This window comes from Chroicocephalus ridibundus, chromosome 4 (genome assembly GCF_963924245.1).
Source record: "Chroicocephalus ridibundus chromosome 4, bChrRid1.1, whole genome shotgun sequence".
In the NCBI taxonomy this organism is placed as follows: domain Eukaryota; kingdom Metazoa; phylum Chordata; class Aves; order Charadriiformes; family Laridae; genus Chroicocephalus; species Chroicocephalus ridibundus.
Window position 1 is genome coordinate 19,384,070 of NC_086287.1, and position 14,902 is coordinate 19,398,971.

The 14,902-nt window shown below is 39.6% G+C and overlaps 1 protein-coding gene across 1 annotated transcript in view; it reads right to left on the reverse strand.

Annotated features, from left to right (window-relative positions):
• Positions 1-9,145: 9,145 nt before the first annotated feature.
• Positions 9,146-14,902, reverse strand: part of LOC134514222 (mucin-2-like) — a 41,243-nt gene continuing 35,486 nt past the window's right edge. The window contains exons 34-41 of the mRNA XM_063331706.1: positions 14,670-14,844; positions 14,300-14,343; positions 13,318-13,440; positions 13,113-13,211; positions 12,600-12,722; positions 12,216-12,261; positions 11,709-11,820; positions 9,146-10,358 (exon numbers count right to left, since the gene is read on the reverse strand). Of these exons, the coding sequence (XP_063187776.1) occupies positions 10,115-10,358; positions 11,709-11,820; positions 12,216-12,261; positions 12,600-12,722; positions 13,113-13,211; positions 13,318-13,440; positions 14,300-14,343; positions 14,670-14,844 (966 nt within the window). The 3' untranslated portion in view covers positions 9,146-10,114. The remainder of the gene's footprint in view (positions 10,359-11,708; positions 11,821-12,215; positions 12,262-12,599; positions 12,723-13,112; positions 13,212-13,317; positions 13,441-14,299; positions 14,344-14,669; positions 14,845-14,902) is intronic.

Sequence of the window (14,902 nt, forward strand, 5' to 3'; positions counted from 1 at the left end):
CAAATCTCCTCCATGACTATTCCACCTTCCCAGGTGCCCTTTTATAATAGGTGTAAGACTCTGCAAGTGGAACCAAGCAAGGATGAGGACAATGATTCATCTAGGGTGGAGGTGTCACCATGGTTAAGTCGTCCTAGGCCCTACATCAAAACCGCTTCCATAAAGAAAAAAGACAGGTCACTGTTGTAGGAGAGTCTTTTCTGAGTGGGACAGTAGGCCTGATTTGCTGACCTGACCCACTTCTTGGGGAAGGCTGCTGTCTCACTAAGGCCCAGGTTAACTTCCTACCGTGTTACAGCCCTTGGATTATTGTCCATTATTGCTTTTTCATGTAGGCAGTGATGAAGTTGCAATAAGAAGACCATGGGTGATCAAAACAGACTTCAGGGCCTTGGGACCAACTGGTTAAGAGATTAGGAGCACAAGTAGTGTTTTCCTCTATCCTTACAGTTGCAGGGAATGATGAGGGCAGAAACAAGAAGACCCAGCTGATCAATACCTGTCTCTGAGACTGGTGTCATCCGCAAAATTTCAAGTTCTTTTTCCTCTAAGCCTGCTAATGACACATGGCATACACCTGCCTCAAAGGGAGGAAAAGATGTTTGTGCAAGTGTTAGCAGGGCTCATTGAAAGAGCTTTAAAGTAGATTTGAAGGGAGAAAGGGATAAAACCAGGCTTGCCAGAGATAAGTCTGGGGGTGGCACACCAGTGTTTGAGGGATGGTGTGCTAGCAAGGTCCTTTAGTCTGCTCCATGATGTTCTGGGTACGTTGGAGCACACTTGAAATGTCTTTATACTAATACACGCAGCATGAGGAATAAACAAGAAAAGCCAGAAACTTTGACCCAGTCCTGGAGCTATGACATCAGTGGCTTAAGGAAAAACTGGTGGGGTATGTCCTGTGACTGGGGTGTCATGATGGACGGTTACAGGCTCCTCAGGAGGGGTGGGCAGAGCAGGTGAAGCAGGGTGGTGGTGCCATCTGTAAGGGAAGAATTGGTTTGTATGGTGCTTACAGTTGGCAGTGACGTGATTGAGAGCATCTGGGTAAGGATGCAGGGGAAAAGCTTGTTGTTGTGGGAGTCTGCTATCAATCACCCAGCTAGGATGATGATATCGATGAATTATTCTACAAGGAATTAAGGGGTATCTGTAGATAAACTGCCCTTGTCCTTATGGATGACTTTAGCTTCCCAGGTGTCAACTGGGAATATCATACAGCAGACAAAAACAGGCACAGGAAATTCCTGAAGTACATTGACGATAACTTCATGCAGGTACTAAGGGAGCTAACTAGGAAAGGTGCCCTCTTAGATTTGTTGTTTGTAAACAGAGAGGAACTCATGGGAAAAGTGGTGATTGGTGGCTGTCTTGATCACAGTGACCATGAAGTAGTTGAGTTTCAAATCGTTGGCAATAGGAGAAAAAACTGCCAATAAAACTTTGACCCTGGATATGGGGAGAGCGGACTTCAGGCTGCTGAAGGAGCTAGTTAGTAAGGTCCCCAGGGAATCTGCTTTTGAAGGTATTGGGGTCCATGAATGCTGGTCACGTTTTAAGTCTCTTCAGAGTGCAGGAGCGGGCAATTCCAAAGTGTTGGAAGTCAAGCAAGTGGGGCAGAAGGCCAGCTTGGCTGAGTAGAACTCTTCTAGAACTTAGTCAGAAAAGGAAAGTGTGCGGACATTGGAAGTAAGGACAGGTGACACGTGAGGACTACGGAGATGCTATTTGCCACTGCAGGGAGAAAATTCGTGTGGCCAAAGCTTGATTAGAGTTCAAGCAGGCCAGCACCGTAAAGGACAACAAAAATGCTTTTTTAAATATGTTAACAGCAAAAGGAGAAGGAGGATCAGAGATGATAACATTGGTCTGTTGCTTGATGAAGTTGGTCATGTCACAAATAGGGATGTAGACAAAGGGGAGATGTCTAATGCTGTCTTTCCCTCTGTCTTTAACACCAATGATGGATCCTGAGGCCCTCAGAGCCTTATGCTGGAAGACCGTGACTGGGGGGATGAGAAACTCACAGCTGACTCTGAACTTGTTCGAGACTTGCTGCTCCACCTGGGGGCACATGAGTCTATGGGGCCTAATGGGTGGGATTCATCCCAGGGTACTAAAAGAGCTGTCTGATGTTATTGCAGAACCTCTATCCATTATTTTTGGGAGTCTGGAGAGGTCCTAGTCAACTGGAAGCTGGAAAATGTTGTTCCTGTTATCAAGAAGGGAAAGGTGGAAGACTGGTAGTTACAGTCCTGTCAGTCTCATTTCAGAGCCTGGTAAAATTATAGAGAAGTTTATTTTGTGAGTTACCGAAAAACACTCGAGAGACCATGCAGTCATTGGTCATAGCCGGTATGGGTTCAGGAGGGGAAAGTCCTGCTTAACTAACTTAATTTCCTTTTATGACAAAGTCACCCATCTGGTTGACCGAGGGAAGCCAGTAGTTGTGGTGGTTTTGGATTTCAGCAAAGCTTTTGATACTGTCTCTTAGAGTATCCTTCTGGACAAAATCTCCAGCGTACAGCAAGACAAGTCCATAATACATTGGGTGAGTAGCTGTCTGACGGGTCGGGCTCAGAGAGTTATAATAAATGGGCTTACATCAGGCTGGCGGCCAGTCACCAGTGGGGCTCCCCAGGGCTCAATTACAGGGCCAGTGCTCTTTAGTGTGTTTATAAATGGTCTGGATGCCGGAGTCAAATGTGAAGTTGGACTTGATGGTCCTTATGGGCCCCTTCAATATATCCCTTGATATATTTTATGATAGTAGCTTTTATTTAGAGCCAGGTCACTAAATGTAATTCCCTTTATAAAATGGAATTTATTCTATTCTCAAATGGTACAGTATGAATTAACAAGTTTGCTTGTTATCACGAGATTACTTTTTTAAAGTTTTAATCTGATATGTAAATAAACTGGCAACAATTTTAATTTCATTTCATGGCTGGCTGGTAACTCTGAGTCCAGAAGATGCTTCGTATAGTTCCAAACACTACAGCTGTGCTTGGAATAAATCTTTGGGAAGCTAGCAATCCAGATAGCTGAGAGTGGTATCAGTTCAGCTCCCCAGCTGTAAGGTGTCTACATTTTTATAAAGGCATCTTTATAAAGGGAGATTGTTTTATATATTTGTCCTACTTCTAATGATTTTGCAATGCAGACTTTTGTAGTAACTTCCTATCTGGGCTCGATCATTTCATTTTCTATCATTTTGAAGAATGAAATTATGACTCTGCTTGTTCTAGTAGATGTTTCCAAGCTTCAAACCTTTTGTAGTCAGCCAGTTGTTAATCAGCCTGTCTCATGTTTTTTGGTTGTTACAGATAATGATTTGTTTGTTCGCAGACAGTAACGCATGGAAGAACATTAAACACTGGAAATCAGATGTGCAGTTCCAGCACAGCCATAGCACTACTGAAGAAAATACAAAACATAAAAGGCTGTAAAAGCATGGTTTTAATGGCATAGAATTTTGTAGTAAGTTCAAAATTCCTGTTAACTTACAAATGGTGTTAGAAAACATGGAGAAACTCTTAAATAATTGGATGGGGGTGTGTGCACGCTATTTTTTTGTCTTTTCACTTCAAGTGTTTTCTACAGTGGTGAAATGTTAAAATGTTTAGGTTTCTTCCAGTAATAATTTTCTTCATCCCAAATAGCCTAAATACTATGAAGAAAACTACTACTTGAGTTACTTTTATTTTTTTTTTAACAAAGTGTAAATTTGAATCTTATTGAATACTATTAAAACTTCTAATTGCTTAGAAAGGGCAGCTTCATGTACAGCTTAGAAGTTCTTACGTTGTGTCCCCCATTTTGAGTTGTTACAGTGCACAATAGGCAAGGGATTTCGCATGTCGTCCTGTTTCATGTTACCTTGCCCTTAGCCCACTCTTGGTACCATACCTATCTCACCGCACAAATGTTCTCCACTTGCATCTTGAGGCATGGGGCAAGTAGTGCATTCTCTTGGAAAAACATGCTTAGCCTAGTTGGAGAGAAGAGGGAAACAGGTTTCCATGTTCTGTAATGTGCACTTGAACCTTCTCTTATGAAGAGAAGTATCTGCAGGCAAGAAATAAGTAACCATTGGTGATGCTTCTGGCAAGTGTGAGAAGTGTTTAAAAAGAAACTTTCTCATGGCAGGTAATGAACAAACCTAATCATTACAGCCATAAGAATAAGGCTGCAGTTTCCTGAGCAAGGTACCTAACATAATTTAGACAACATTATCCGCCTTTTTCCATAAATGCGGGGTTTGATTCAAAGCTTCCTCATATCAGCAGGAATATCTTCACTGAATTCAGTGGTTTAGGTCAGGCTCTGTTTCGTTACAGGTCACACAGTAAGCACTGGAGTGTGAGAGGCTTTGGGTTATTGTCATATTTTCACATGTCTTTGTTATTCATCCACTCTGCATTTCCTTGATTGTGAATTGGTCACATATAGAAAGCTATAATAAACACTCATTTGGATGCTTCAATTTGATTCAAGTCCTACTAACAGGAATAGGCTATCAATTAGTCTAACCTGTGTGTGCTGCTGCTGGCAGAAACTGGTACTGAGATTGTCGCACAGAAAATCACCCTCCAAGGTACCTACTTCGGTATTTTTACAGTACTGGTAAGAAGATTGTGAAGGGAGATTTTGTTATTTTTTTTCAGCTCAAATTAAGAATCAGCATATGGCCTGTAGCAGGAGGTCTGAGAACTCTTTCCCTCTTCATCCTAAATAATGTATTTTCAAGTGCTATTTTTGTCCATGTGAAAAAGATCACTTGAAACTACCGAAATGTGGGTATCTGAATAAGAAGACCTTAGCAGGATGATGCCAAAGGAAATTATGATTTCATTTTTTTACTTTAAAAAATTATGAATACTTTAAAATGATGAATTTTAAACAGCTGGTAAGAGAAATCTGATAACCTCTCCGGAGCACATTTCTTTTCAAAAGAAATGGAAGGAGGTTTTGTGTCTCTCTTACGTTTTCAGCATGTTCATACAGCATGGAAGCAAGAAGCAGCTAAATACTTTCTGGCATACTTCAGGACTTAAATTCACATGATACAGAGCCTCACTACCTCAGGACCGGGACTCAGCCTTCATGTCAAGTGAGTGTTTCAAAAGATTTTAACATGATCTGTCTCTTTACTGTTGAAATATAGCAGAAGTGGTAAAAAGTACCTCAGAAATGGCTCAGCCTGTTGTTATCTGAATATTTTTATATTGAAGGTGATCCATTACTGCTATCTTCAGTGGGGGGAACAAAGCAAACAGTGAAAGCAGCTGGGAACATCAGAGGAACTCAATTACTTTAGCATTGTGGTATAGTCAGCTGTCAGCTAACAGCATGACCATAAGGACTAGCTTGTGACTATCGCTGTACAAACAACCACAAAGTTGCTGTGATACTAGATGTTAGAACACAGCCGTTTTGTTTCCTCGATTGTCGCTTTTATGTTTTAAATAAAAATGCCTGTTTGTGCTATTATGTGAGTTGGGTTGGATGGGGTGAAGAAATATATGCAAAAGAAATTCTCAGTCCTTTTCTACTGGAGGCAAAAGCCAATTAAGAATCTTTTACTTCACTAGAGAGGAAAATCCAGAGGCTTTGGAAAGAGGAATAAGTAAAAGTTAATTCAAGGTCTGCAATATCTTGTTTTTTAGATTCCAAGCTGGTGTATCTATGACTTTTGTAACAAAAAAATAAATGGAGTATGAGTGGTTATGAGGGTCAGCATGGCATGTTTTAATGGTCCCTTCTGACACTGTGTAGAGGGGAGGTATTCTTTAATTTGTAGCCAACTCCTTAAAAGTTCTAGATCCCCAAAATCAAGAAAATGTCAGTATTGTACATCTGGCAAGCCCTTTTGCATGTACCTCCTATTTTCAGGATTACAGTAAGCGAACTCTCTATACTTCTGGTAGCCGCTCACACAGAATTTGCAGAGCCTAATAAACCAAATCAGTGACTTATCCTCCTGTTGGCAACGTAATCTTGAGCATCAGGAAATGAAAGTGTGAAAACAGAAGATACAAAAGTTAAAGTTATCCATCCATAGGAATGTTCTGGTATAACTCATTGCCAAGAAGCACGTTGCGTCTCTGAGAACAGAATCTCTGCTCTTTCAACAGACGGAATTTCGTTATGTGCAGTGGCAAAATTGACAATGCAGGAACTCCGTGGGTGGTTGGGAGACAAGTGAGTGACATGAATTAATACATTAAACTTCTTAAACATAATGCTATTGTATTAAAACCATGGGAGGTGCTACCAAATATCAATAGAGGAAGGGGGGGTAAAGGAGGCAAATGAAAGTTGGAAGCCAAAATCAATTAAATAGCTCCTTAAGTCACTACCTTGAGGTGGTGTTTCAAAAGAAGGGGAAACGGGAAAAGTTAACACTGAAAGGTGAGGAGGAAAGAGAAATGATGGTGTAAAAGGAGAAGTATTTATCTTGCTATTTAGTATTTCTATATCATGCACATTTTTCAAAATATGCTTTAAGACTTAGGGAAAGAAAGAGTAATCAATAGGTACCTACTGTTCTTTATTAACCAAAATAATTTGGAGCTATTGTTTCCCAGTGTATAGGGTAGTTGGTTTCATCTAATCTTTCAAATTATTTTTAGTCTATCTTGCTATTTTCCAGTCTTCCACCTGATTGAATGTTGTTGGTACTTTCTGTTTTGGAAAGCCTAGAGCAAGCATAAGTCATTAATTTGAATTGGGAGGTAAAGGGCCCTGCATATGAATGTTGTACAAATATCTTACCCAATTTAGTTTGTTCATTGGTATTAAATTCTGTCCTCCAACTGATGAACTCTGGGTGTATATATATTATAGATATTAACACTTAACAAATGTGTTTCATGTGGTTAAGTATTACAGTTCCACAAATGCACTGACTTTTACAGAACCTTCATATTCCCCCAGTTTAGATCATCAGACAATAAAACCTGTGAATGGTTTTATTTACAGGGCACGCTTTATTCGATGAGCTGTTTAAGAGTCTTGGTAGGCTTGACAGATTTCTTTAAAAGGCATTATGTCAATACATCAATAAAATGCACTAACTGGGTAGTTTCACCATATATATGCATATATACATTCCCTAATGCAGTAGTCCCTGTAATTGACTAGTTAGTGGAATAGAAAAATGAGTGGTTTATTTCCTGATGTAGGTAAATGCTTTTCTATGGTGATTTTCAGTGAAGCATCAGTATATTTGATGATGGTAAATATCACAGGATGAAAAGTCAGCACTTTCTGTTTAATTTGATACTGCGTGGAAATGACAGGAAAAAGTTCACAATTCATTTTTTATTAATAATGTTTCTTGTTTTAAGTTTTATTAATCTGTAGTTCTATAACTGGAACTATTTTGCTGCTATGATTGTACACTTAACATATTTGGAAATTTTGCTATAAAACTAAAGCATACATGCATTTTTATCACTTCAAGTTCTAAGGAGCTTGATATAGTACACAATAGCTAGATATATTTTAACATAAATGGTAACTTCTTGTATATCAAACAAATGTATATCTTCATGTTTTCCTATTTAGCTAATTGCTCTGCTTTAAAGAAATTACTAGAGATCCCTTAGACTTGCAATTGTAGTATAGCATTTGCTCCAAAGAGGAATCTACATGTTTGTCTCCTCCTGAATCCTGTTTACAAAGTGCAGATTCCCTGGGTTTTCTTCTGTGTAGGCTTGAGAGAAAAAAGGTACAAAAATAGATTTCCCTTAAAATTGGAACCTGTATTTTAAGGAGAACTGAGAAAATCCAGTGGTTTCTAGCATTTTGCAGTGGGCTGGTTTTCAAAGAAAACCAAACAAAACAACGCAACCCCCCGAAAATTTACTAATCGAGATTCTCTCTCCTAAGCGGTGATACGTGTTCAGCTTTGAGAAATAGACTCTACATCTTCTATAATTTGGGAATTTAAAATAAAAAAGTAATTTTACATGCAAATATAATTGACCTCTGATGGATGAACATGCTCTGCAAGGCTTAATATTTCCAGTAGAATTAAGGGACTGGTTTAGTTTTTCTTTAGAGAAGCGAATAATGACCATTAGAGGGCAGCTTAAGCCTTAAAGTGGAACGGACTGCTACAGTTAATATAATACTTAAAACGGTTGAGGAAGACCTGCAGACCAGAAAATATCAGGGAAGCTTTGTAACTGGTGAACGTGGCACTAAATACACAGAATTTAGGGACTAGAGAGTTAGGGGGGAGAAAGCACGCAGATTTCATTGGCTTCAGTCTGCACTCAAAGCCAACTTCAGAAGTATTTATAGATGTTTGTTTTTCTATGTTATGTGAGCGTCACTGGGATTTTGCACTCTGTACCCTGACCTATCAGCTCTGCAGGCATCAATTTGGCTAGCTTGGATTAACATTGCTAGCTCTGCACTATAATGCCAGGCCTAACGTGGCTGGCACATGTGAAAATCTATCACATAGGAAGCCCTCCTACAGCCAGCAGTGCTGGTTTTTCCCTGCAGTACACAGTTCTACAACATTATTTTTCATTGTGGTACAGTTCTAGATCCCATCAGACACGCTCTCTGTTCTCATGGTGCTATGTCCAAAGTGCTAAACCTGTGGAAGCCAGAAACCTGGGAAGCTGTGCTGAAGCTGGCAAACTGCTTGACCCACTGGTCACTCTGTTCAGGACTGTTCAGATGTCTCCTCATAGCGATAGCTGGTGTTCAGGGTCTGAGGATGCAGTGACGAAATTTTAAAACTGGTGGTACTTCAGCCCAGGTTACCAATGAAAAGTGTCTTATTATCGCATCAGAGAAGGTGCGGGGACACTGGAACGCGTATCTGCTCCACTGTCATAGCTAGTAACTGCCTAGTTCTCCCCACTGCTTAATCCTAACGTGGTATCAGGTCATGCCTGTGAAGGCCAATAGCTAGGGCTCTACTGATTTCATTCAGGGATTGAATTTCACTTCTAAATAAGCATGTATAAAATGTGCAATTATTTGATCAAACAGTTCCTCCTTTACTTTTCAGCTGAGCCTTGAGGGCAGATTTCAGGCTTTGTATTATAACAGTTACTGATAAGGTAAATGCTCCAAACAGTTCAGGTAAACATGATGAACTACTGTGGGAAAAGGCAGCCAATTTTCTCACTAGTGTAAATCCGTTCTGAATCTCAGATAGCACAGGAAACAAATGCACAGTTTGAAAACATATCCTGAACTTCTTTGCAAATGCTGTGAAAATTATGGGCAGGAGAGTTTTCTGATTTTACTAACTTCATTGACTTCACTTTAAGTATTCTTCACCTAATTGGAGCTTTCATTCATATATAGGTTTGTTTCTTCAACTGAAGAAGCAAGTGGTGATTTCTACACACAGATACATTTTGATCAAGAACATGAAAGGCTAGTGATTAATAGTTTTCCCTTCCTCTTTTTTTTATACTTGTCTTCTGGACCTCTCCATTAATTATAGGGAAAGCAAACTACAGCCTGCCTGTTATCCCACCAGCTTGGCAACTAGAATACAGTGAGAAAACGAGGCGGTGGTTTGTCTCTACCTTTTACGCCAACAAGCAGAGCTATTTAGACTTGGCTGAGAGAATTTAACCTCATCCAGAAAAGGGGGTTTGAGAGTGTCTTCATTCCCAGAGGCTGTTAGAGAATATACCTGTCTGAGTTAGAAAACTCCCTGATGCCAGTGGACCCTCTGTCATTTAGGTAATAAAGATGGATATCAAATAGTCACCAGTCACAGAAATTGAAAAATGCTGAAAGCTTTATTGATCAAATAAGAGACAAAATGAACAAGAAAACAGTCTTTTCCCTGTCACTGTGATGTCTGTTAGGACTATTACATCCATAAAAATGACATGCAATAAAGCTTTCTCTAGGCACAAGAGTTAAGTGCAATAGAGCTACAATGGTTTCTGGTTTTGTTTTCTAGAGACCCCCTAAACCTTTTTTTTTCCAAAACATGTTATATACCTTTTCCAAAAGGTGGTAACAGAAACTGATGTAAAATCTGTTATAGAAGGAGCACAAATAAAAAAACTGAGGCAAAAATGATTCCAGCTTCCCTAGGGTCTCTGCTTTTTTTTTGCAATCATCATCTCCTCCTTCTGCTGCTTTTCAGTTGGGAACCATATGCTGCAGTTTGTTTCAGTTGGGAGCCAGATGGTGCAGAAGTTTCCGAAGAGCATGCGTTCATACACTGGCATTGTTCCACGTAGACATAGTTATAACTTATGCTTGTTCCATTTTGGCAAATCAGGGTCACCTCTCTTGTTTGGCTGTTGGACTCGTGGCAGCAACTACAATCATGTTGCATCTGGTTTGCTTCAAGAGAATACCTGTGTTCCACCAGAAAAAGAAAATGTATCTTCTCATTAAAAACTAAGGCATAGAGCCCCCCACCCACCCCCCAAGACTTTTGTTTTGGGATTTGTTTGGGGTTTTGGTTTTGTGGTTTTTTTTCTTTTTAAATTCTCTCTTGTGAATGGGATTTTAATTACCTGTCTCTTCAATAATGAAACTGTTCTTGCTTCCCTTGAGTCTTATTCCACTCAACGGAATCATATAAACACATTAACTTTGTTACTATTCTGTAATCATAGAATCATGTAGGTTGGAAAAGACCCTTAAGATCATCAAGTCCAACTGTAAACCTAACACTGCTGAGTCCACCACTAAACCATCTCCCTCAGCACCACATCTACACAGCTTTTAAATACCTCCAGAGATGGGGACTCAAACCACTTCCCTGGGCAGCCTGTTCCAATGGTTGACAACCCTTTCTGTGAAGAAATTTTTTCCTAATATCCAATTGAAATTTGGTGCAACTTGAGGCCATTTCCTCTTGTCCTATCACTTGTTACTTGGGAGACTGACATTCACCTCACTCAACTTCCTTTCAGGTAGTTGTAGAGAGCGATAAGGTCTCCCCTGAGCCTCCTTTTCTCCAGGCTAAACAATCCCAGTTCACTCAACTGCTCCTCATAAGACTTGTGCTCTAGATCCTTCGCCAGCTTTGTAAGTGCACCCACTTACTGAGGGTGCACTCAATCCCCTTGTCAAGGTCATTGATAAAGATATCAAACAGGACTGGCCTGGATACTGAGCCCTAGAGAACACCATTTGTGACTGGCTGCCACCTGGATTTAACTCCATTCACCCCAACTCTTTGGGCCCAGCCATCGAGTCAGATTTTCACCCATGAAGAATACGCCTGTCCAGGCCACAAGCAGCCAGTTTCTCAGGGAGAATGGTGTGGGAAATGGTGTCAAAAGCTTTTTTTTAGTCTAGGTAAACAACATCCACAGCCTTTCCCTATCAGGTTAGTGAAGCAGGACTGCCTTTCCTAAACCCATGCTGACTGGGCCTGATCACCTGGTTGTCCTGTACGTGCTGCGTGATGGCACTCAAGATGTTCTGCTCTATAACCTTCCCTGGCACTGAGGTCAGACTGACAGGCCTGTAGTTCCCTGGATCCTCCTTCTGGCCCTTTTTGTAGGTAGGCATCACATTAGCCAACCTCCAGTCAACTGGGACCTCCCTGGTTAAGCAGGACTGCTGATAAACAATGGAAAGTGGCTTGGTGAGCACTTCTACTTCTCCCTCAGTACCTTGGGTGATTGACTAACTTGAGAGACCAGTATAAATGAAGCCATAGATAAAAACTAAATTTAGTTTTTGGAACTTACACTGAGGAGCCAGGACAAGTTCCTTCACAGTATGACAGCTCAATAGGTTCAGGAGATTCACAGTCACCGTGGCGGATCACAGTTTTTTTGCTGTAAGGTTTGCAGTTTGGAGCTTCATAAAGAGGGGGAAAAAAACCAACATATAGTTCAAATCTCTAGTTCAGAACTAAATGAATGCTAAAACAATTTCAAAGTGCATGATGCCTGATTATTGAGAATCTGCAGTGTGTGACAGTGGCAGGGGGATACTGGATAATGTATCTGGAGTTTTCAGGTTATTCTTTGATCTCAGCTGTACGGTGTCTTTGGAAGATAACGCAGAGGCTTGAGCACTGGTGGTCTGAGTTGTGGTATTCAGTATCAGGAAAACAAATTTGACTTGATTGTGAAAGATAGTGAAACAGAGTCTTGATAAATAGAATAAGTGAAGAATCCTTCAATCGACTCAAAGGTAGAAGTTGAATACAGCACTCTTCAAGCAGAAAACACGAACAAAGCATTACTTACGTTTACATATTTTGCAGCAGCCATCAGGAGTAGTCTCTGCTTCATCCTTTGCAAAAGTAAAGGAGGAGGATTTGTATTAATGTACAGATGACAATTGTGAGCGTGAATATCAGTTAGCGTTAGTGATACTGGGCAGAAGGCACCTTTGTGATGAACACTGAATGAAACCATGGGTGACTTACTGTCCTCACCATAGAAGCCTTGAATCCTTGTAGCCTCATGTAAAAATACTAAGCTTTTCCTATTATTAATAGTACAGCAAGATTAATTTCATTCTTAAGACATTCCTGCAACTTTAGTGAAAGTGATTTATATTATTCTTCCTTCTCCTCCCCTTGTTCTTTTAAACTGCATTAAATTGATGAAGAATTGATTGAAACTTACAGGATCGCACTCTCCTGGGTTGTACTCAGGGCATACTTTTTTAGTCTGGACTGTAACAAATTGATCTTCAATTTTTTCACATTTGTAATGGCTGCACTGGTCGAGTGGCAGGATCTCATCAACCTAGGATTTTATAAGAAAAGAAAACAATTATTTTTTTCATTTTGATCAGGTATACTATGATTACTTCAAAGATGTCTAAGCTGGTTAGGTTCTCACACCTCAAAGATTCTCAGATGCTTCTGAACTTCGTTCAAATGGCAAAAGTGAAATTTTGCATCCTGTGGCTAGCTTGAAAGTTTAAATCCTGGATCTGAACATTCAGCCATTGCCCAGTTAACCACACATTTGCTGTTTGTTATTCCAACTAAATGTTCAATTCAGACAACTTGTGTGTTGATTTTAGAGTAACTTGAGCGTTAGGTTTTTACTAGTAAGGGACATGAGTTGACTCTTAGCTCTTCTAACCTGTATTGACTAATAGACAGATCTGAAAATAAAAGGAATACTTACATTGAGCACGTGAACAGTGTTGTTACTTAGTTTGATTGTGCAAGATACTTCAATACACTTCCCACAGCACTGTCCGTCCTGAGTCATATATTGATAACCCTACTCGCAAGGAGATGAAAGAGAAAGTATGTTGAGTTGGTGATGGACAATTCTAGTCTTCCTGTAACTGAGGGCTGACTGGGCAGCCTAGAGAATCTGAACTCACCGGTGGGCAAGATGTTTCACATTGAACTGTTTCACAGCGCACAATATTTGCCTCAGTCACTGGATCTTTCTCAGAACTGCAGGTACATTTCTTACATGAATCGATTACTGTTGACATCCCAACCTGGAAAACAGGAAAAAAAATAATTCAAATGGCAACAGTTTCTATATAATGTATAGGCAGAGTTGAAAGCATTGCTGAGAACCATTAAGGTTGCTGAAATGCAAGTATGAATGAGTTGTTCACCTCTCTTCAGCATAAAGTTGTTTGGCTTTATGCTTTGCAAGAAAGCACACATAGAGGAAACTAAATGAAGCAATATAAAAGAGAAAAGTAAATTAATAAAATGCAGGTAAGGCTGGTTTGTACTGCCTCGTTATTTTACCAGCTTTTCAATTTTTTTCCCCTGTAAGTTGTGTTCAGTGGTTATAAAACAATTATAATTTACAAATGGAGATTAAAATAATTGGACACACATGCAGGTACATATGCAGAGATACAGATTTACACATGGATTTTAGTCTTTCTGAAATGTATCCTCAAAAGGCTCCAGCGCTAATGTTTAAATTTTAACTAAATGACCTAAGTACCAATTTTAGCAAAAGATTTAGGTATCTATTAAAGCAAAAATCCTAGCTTTATTTTTGAAGGTTCTCTGGGTTTATTTCAAAGAGTGGTTGAGTTTGGGCTATACATCAGCTCATTTGGAAAGTTCATTAATTCCAGAGTAGGAGAGACCTTAAAAAGAAAGTACCTCACTAAACATGGTACCCTCTTGTTTTATGCTACATGTTGACGAACTTTTCTGTGACAATTTTGTTTTTGACATTATTGAAAAAAAAAAACAAACAAGAACTTCCAATTAAGGGTTAGAGATAAAAACACATGTACTGGGAAAAGAACTTTCTCAAAGGCTTATTTTGGTAGAAAGGGTGTACGTTTCACTTCCAACAATATACCACTGTAAGTATAGCATTCTCACCGTGTACGTTCTACCGTCAATCACACAGATGCCAGGTATTTGTTCTGAAAAAGAAAAATAGTTCCAGAGTAAACTCAATTTGTGAGACTTGCTGAGAAGTCAATACCAATCTGTCCAATACCGCTTGAAGGTTCAAACTATTATGCCATCCTCCCACCCATTCCAATTCTCTCAGCAAGCTTCATTGAAAATAACATTTTGTTGTTAAATAAACTTCTAATGCATATTTAGCCAATAACTGATGGATGTTAATTGATCCAGAATGATTTAAAGAAGGTTTTGCTATTATTGTTATACATGAAGAACTTAGATATTAACAGAAGTACAAATGTAATTTACTAGACTGTATATATGTATTTTTAATACTTACTGCATTTAAATTCGGGACAACATATGTCTTTTGGTGGTAGTACAGGCATGGAAACAAATCCTAGGTCACAAACTGGTGACTGAACTGTTGTGCACGGAAGCGGCTGGCATTGTACGGTAGCAGTGAGTGGGTCGCAGACACACTTCTGGCATTCACTTATCCAGTTCTCTCCAGGCTGAAAACATGTAAATGATTTATTTTTAAGTGGTCTCTCACCCTAGTTGTTCTGTTTC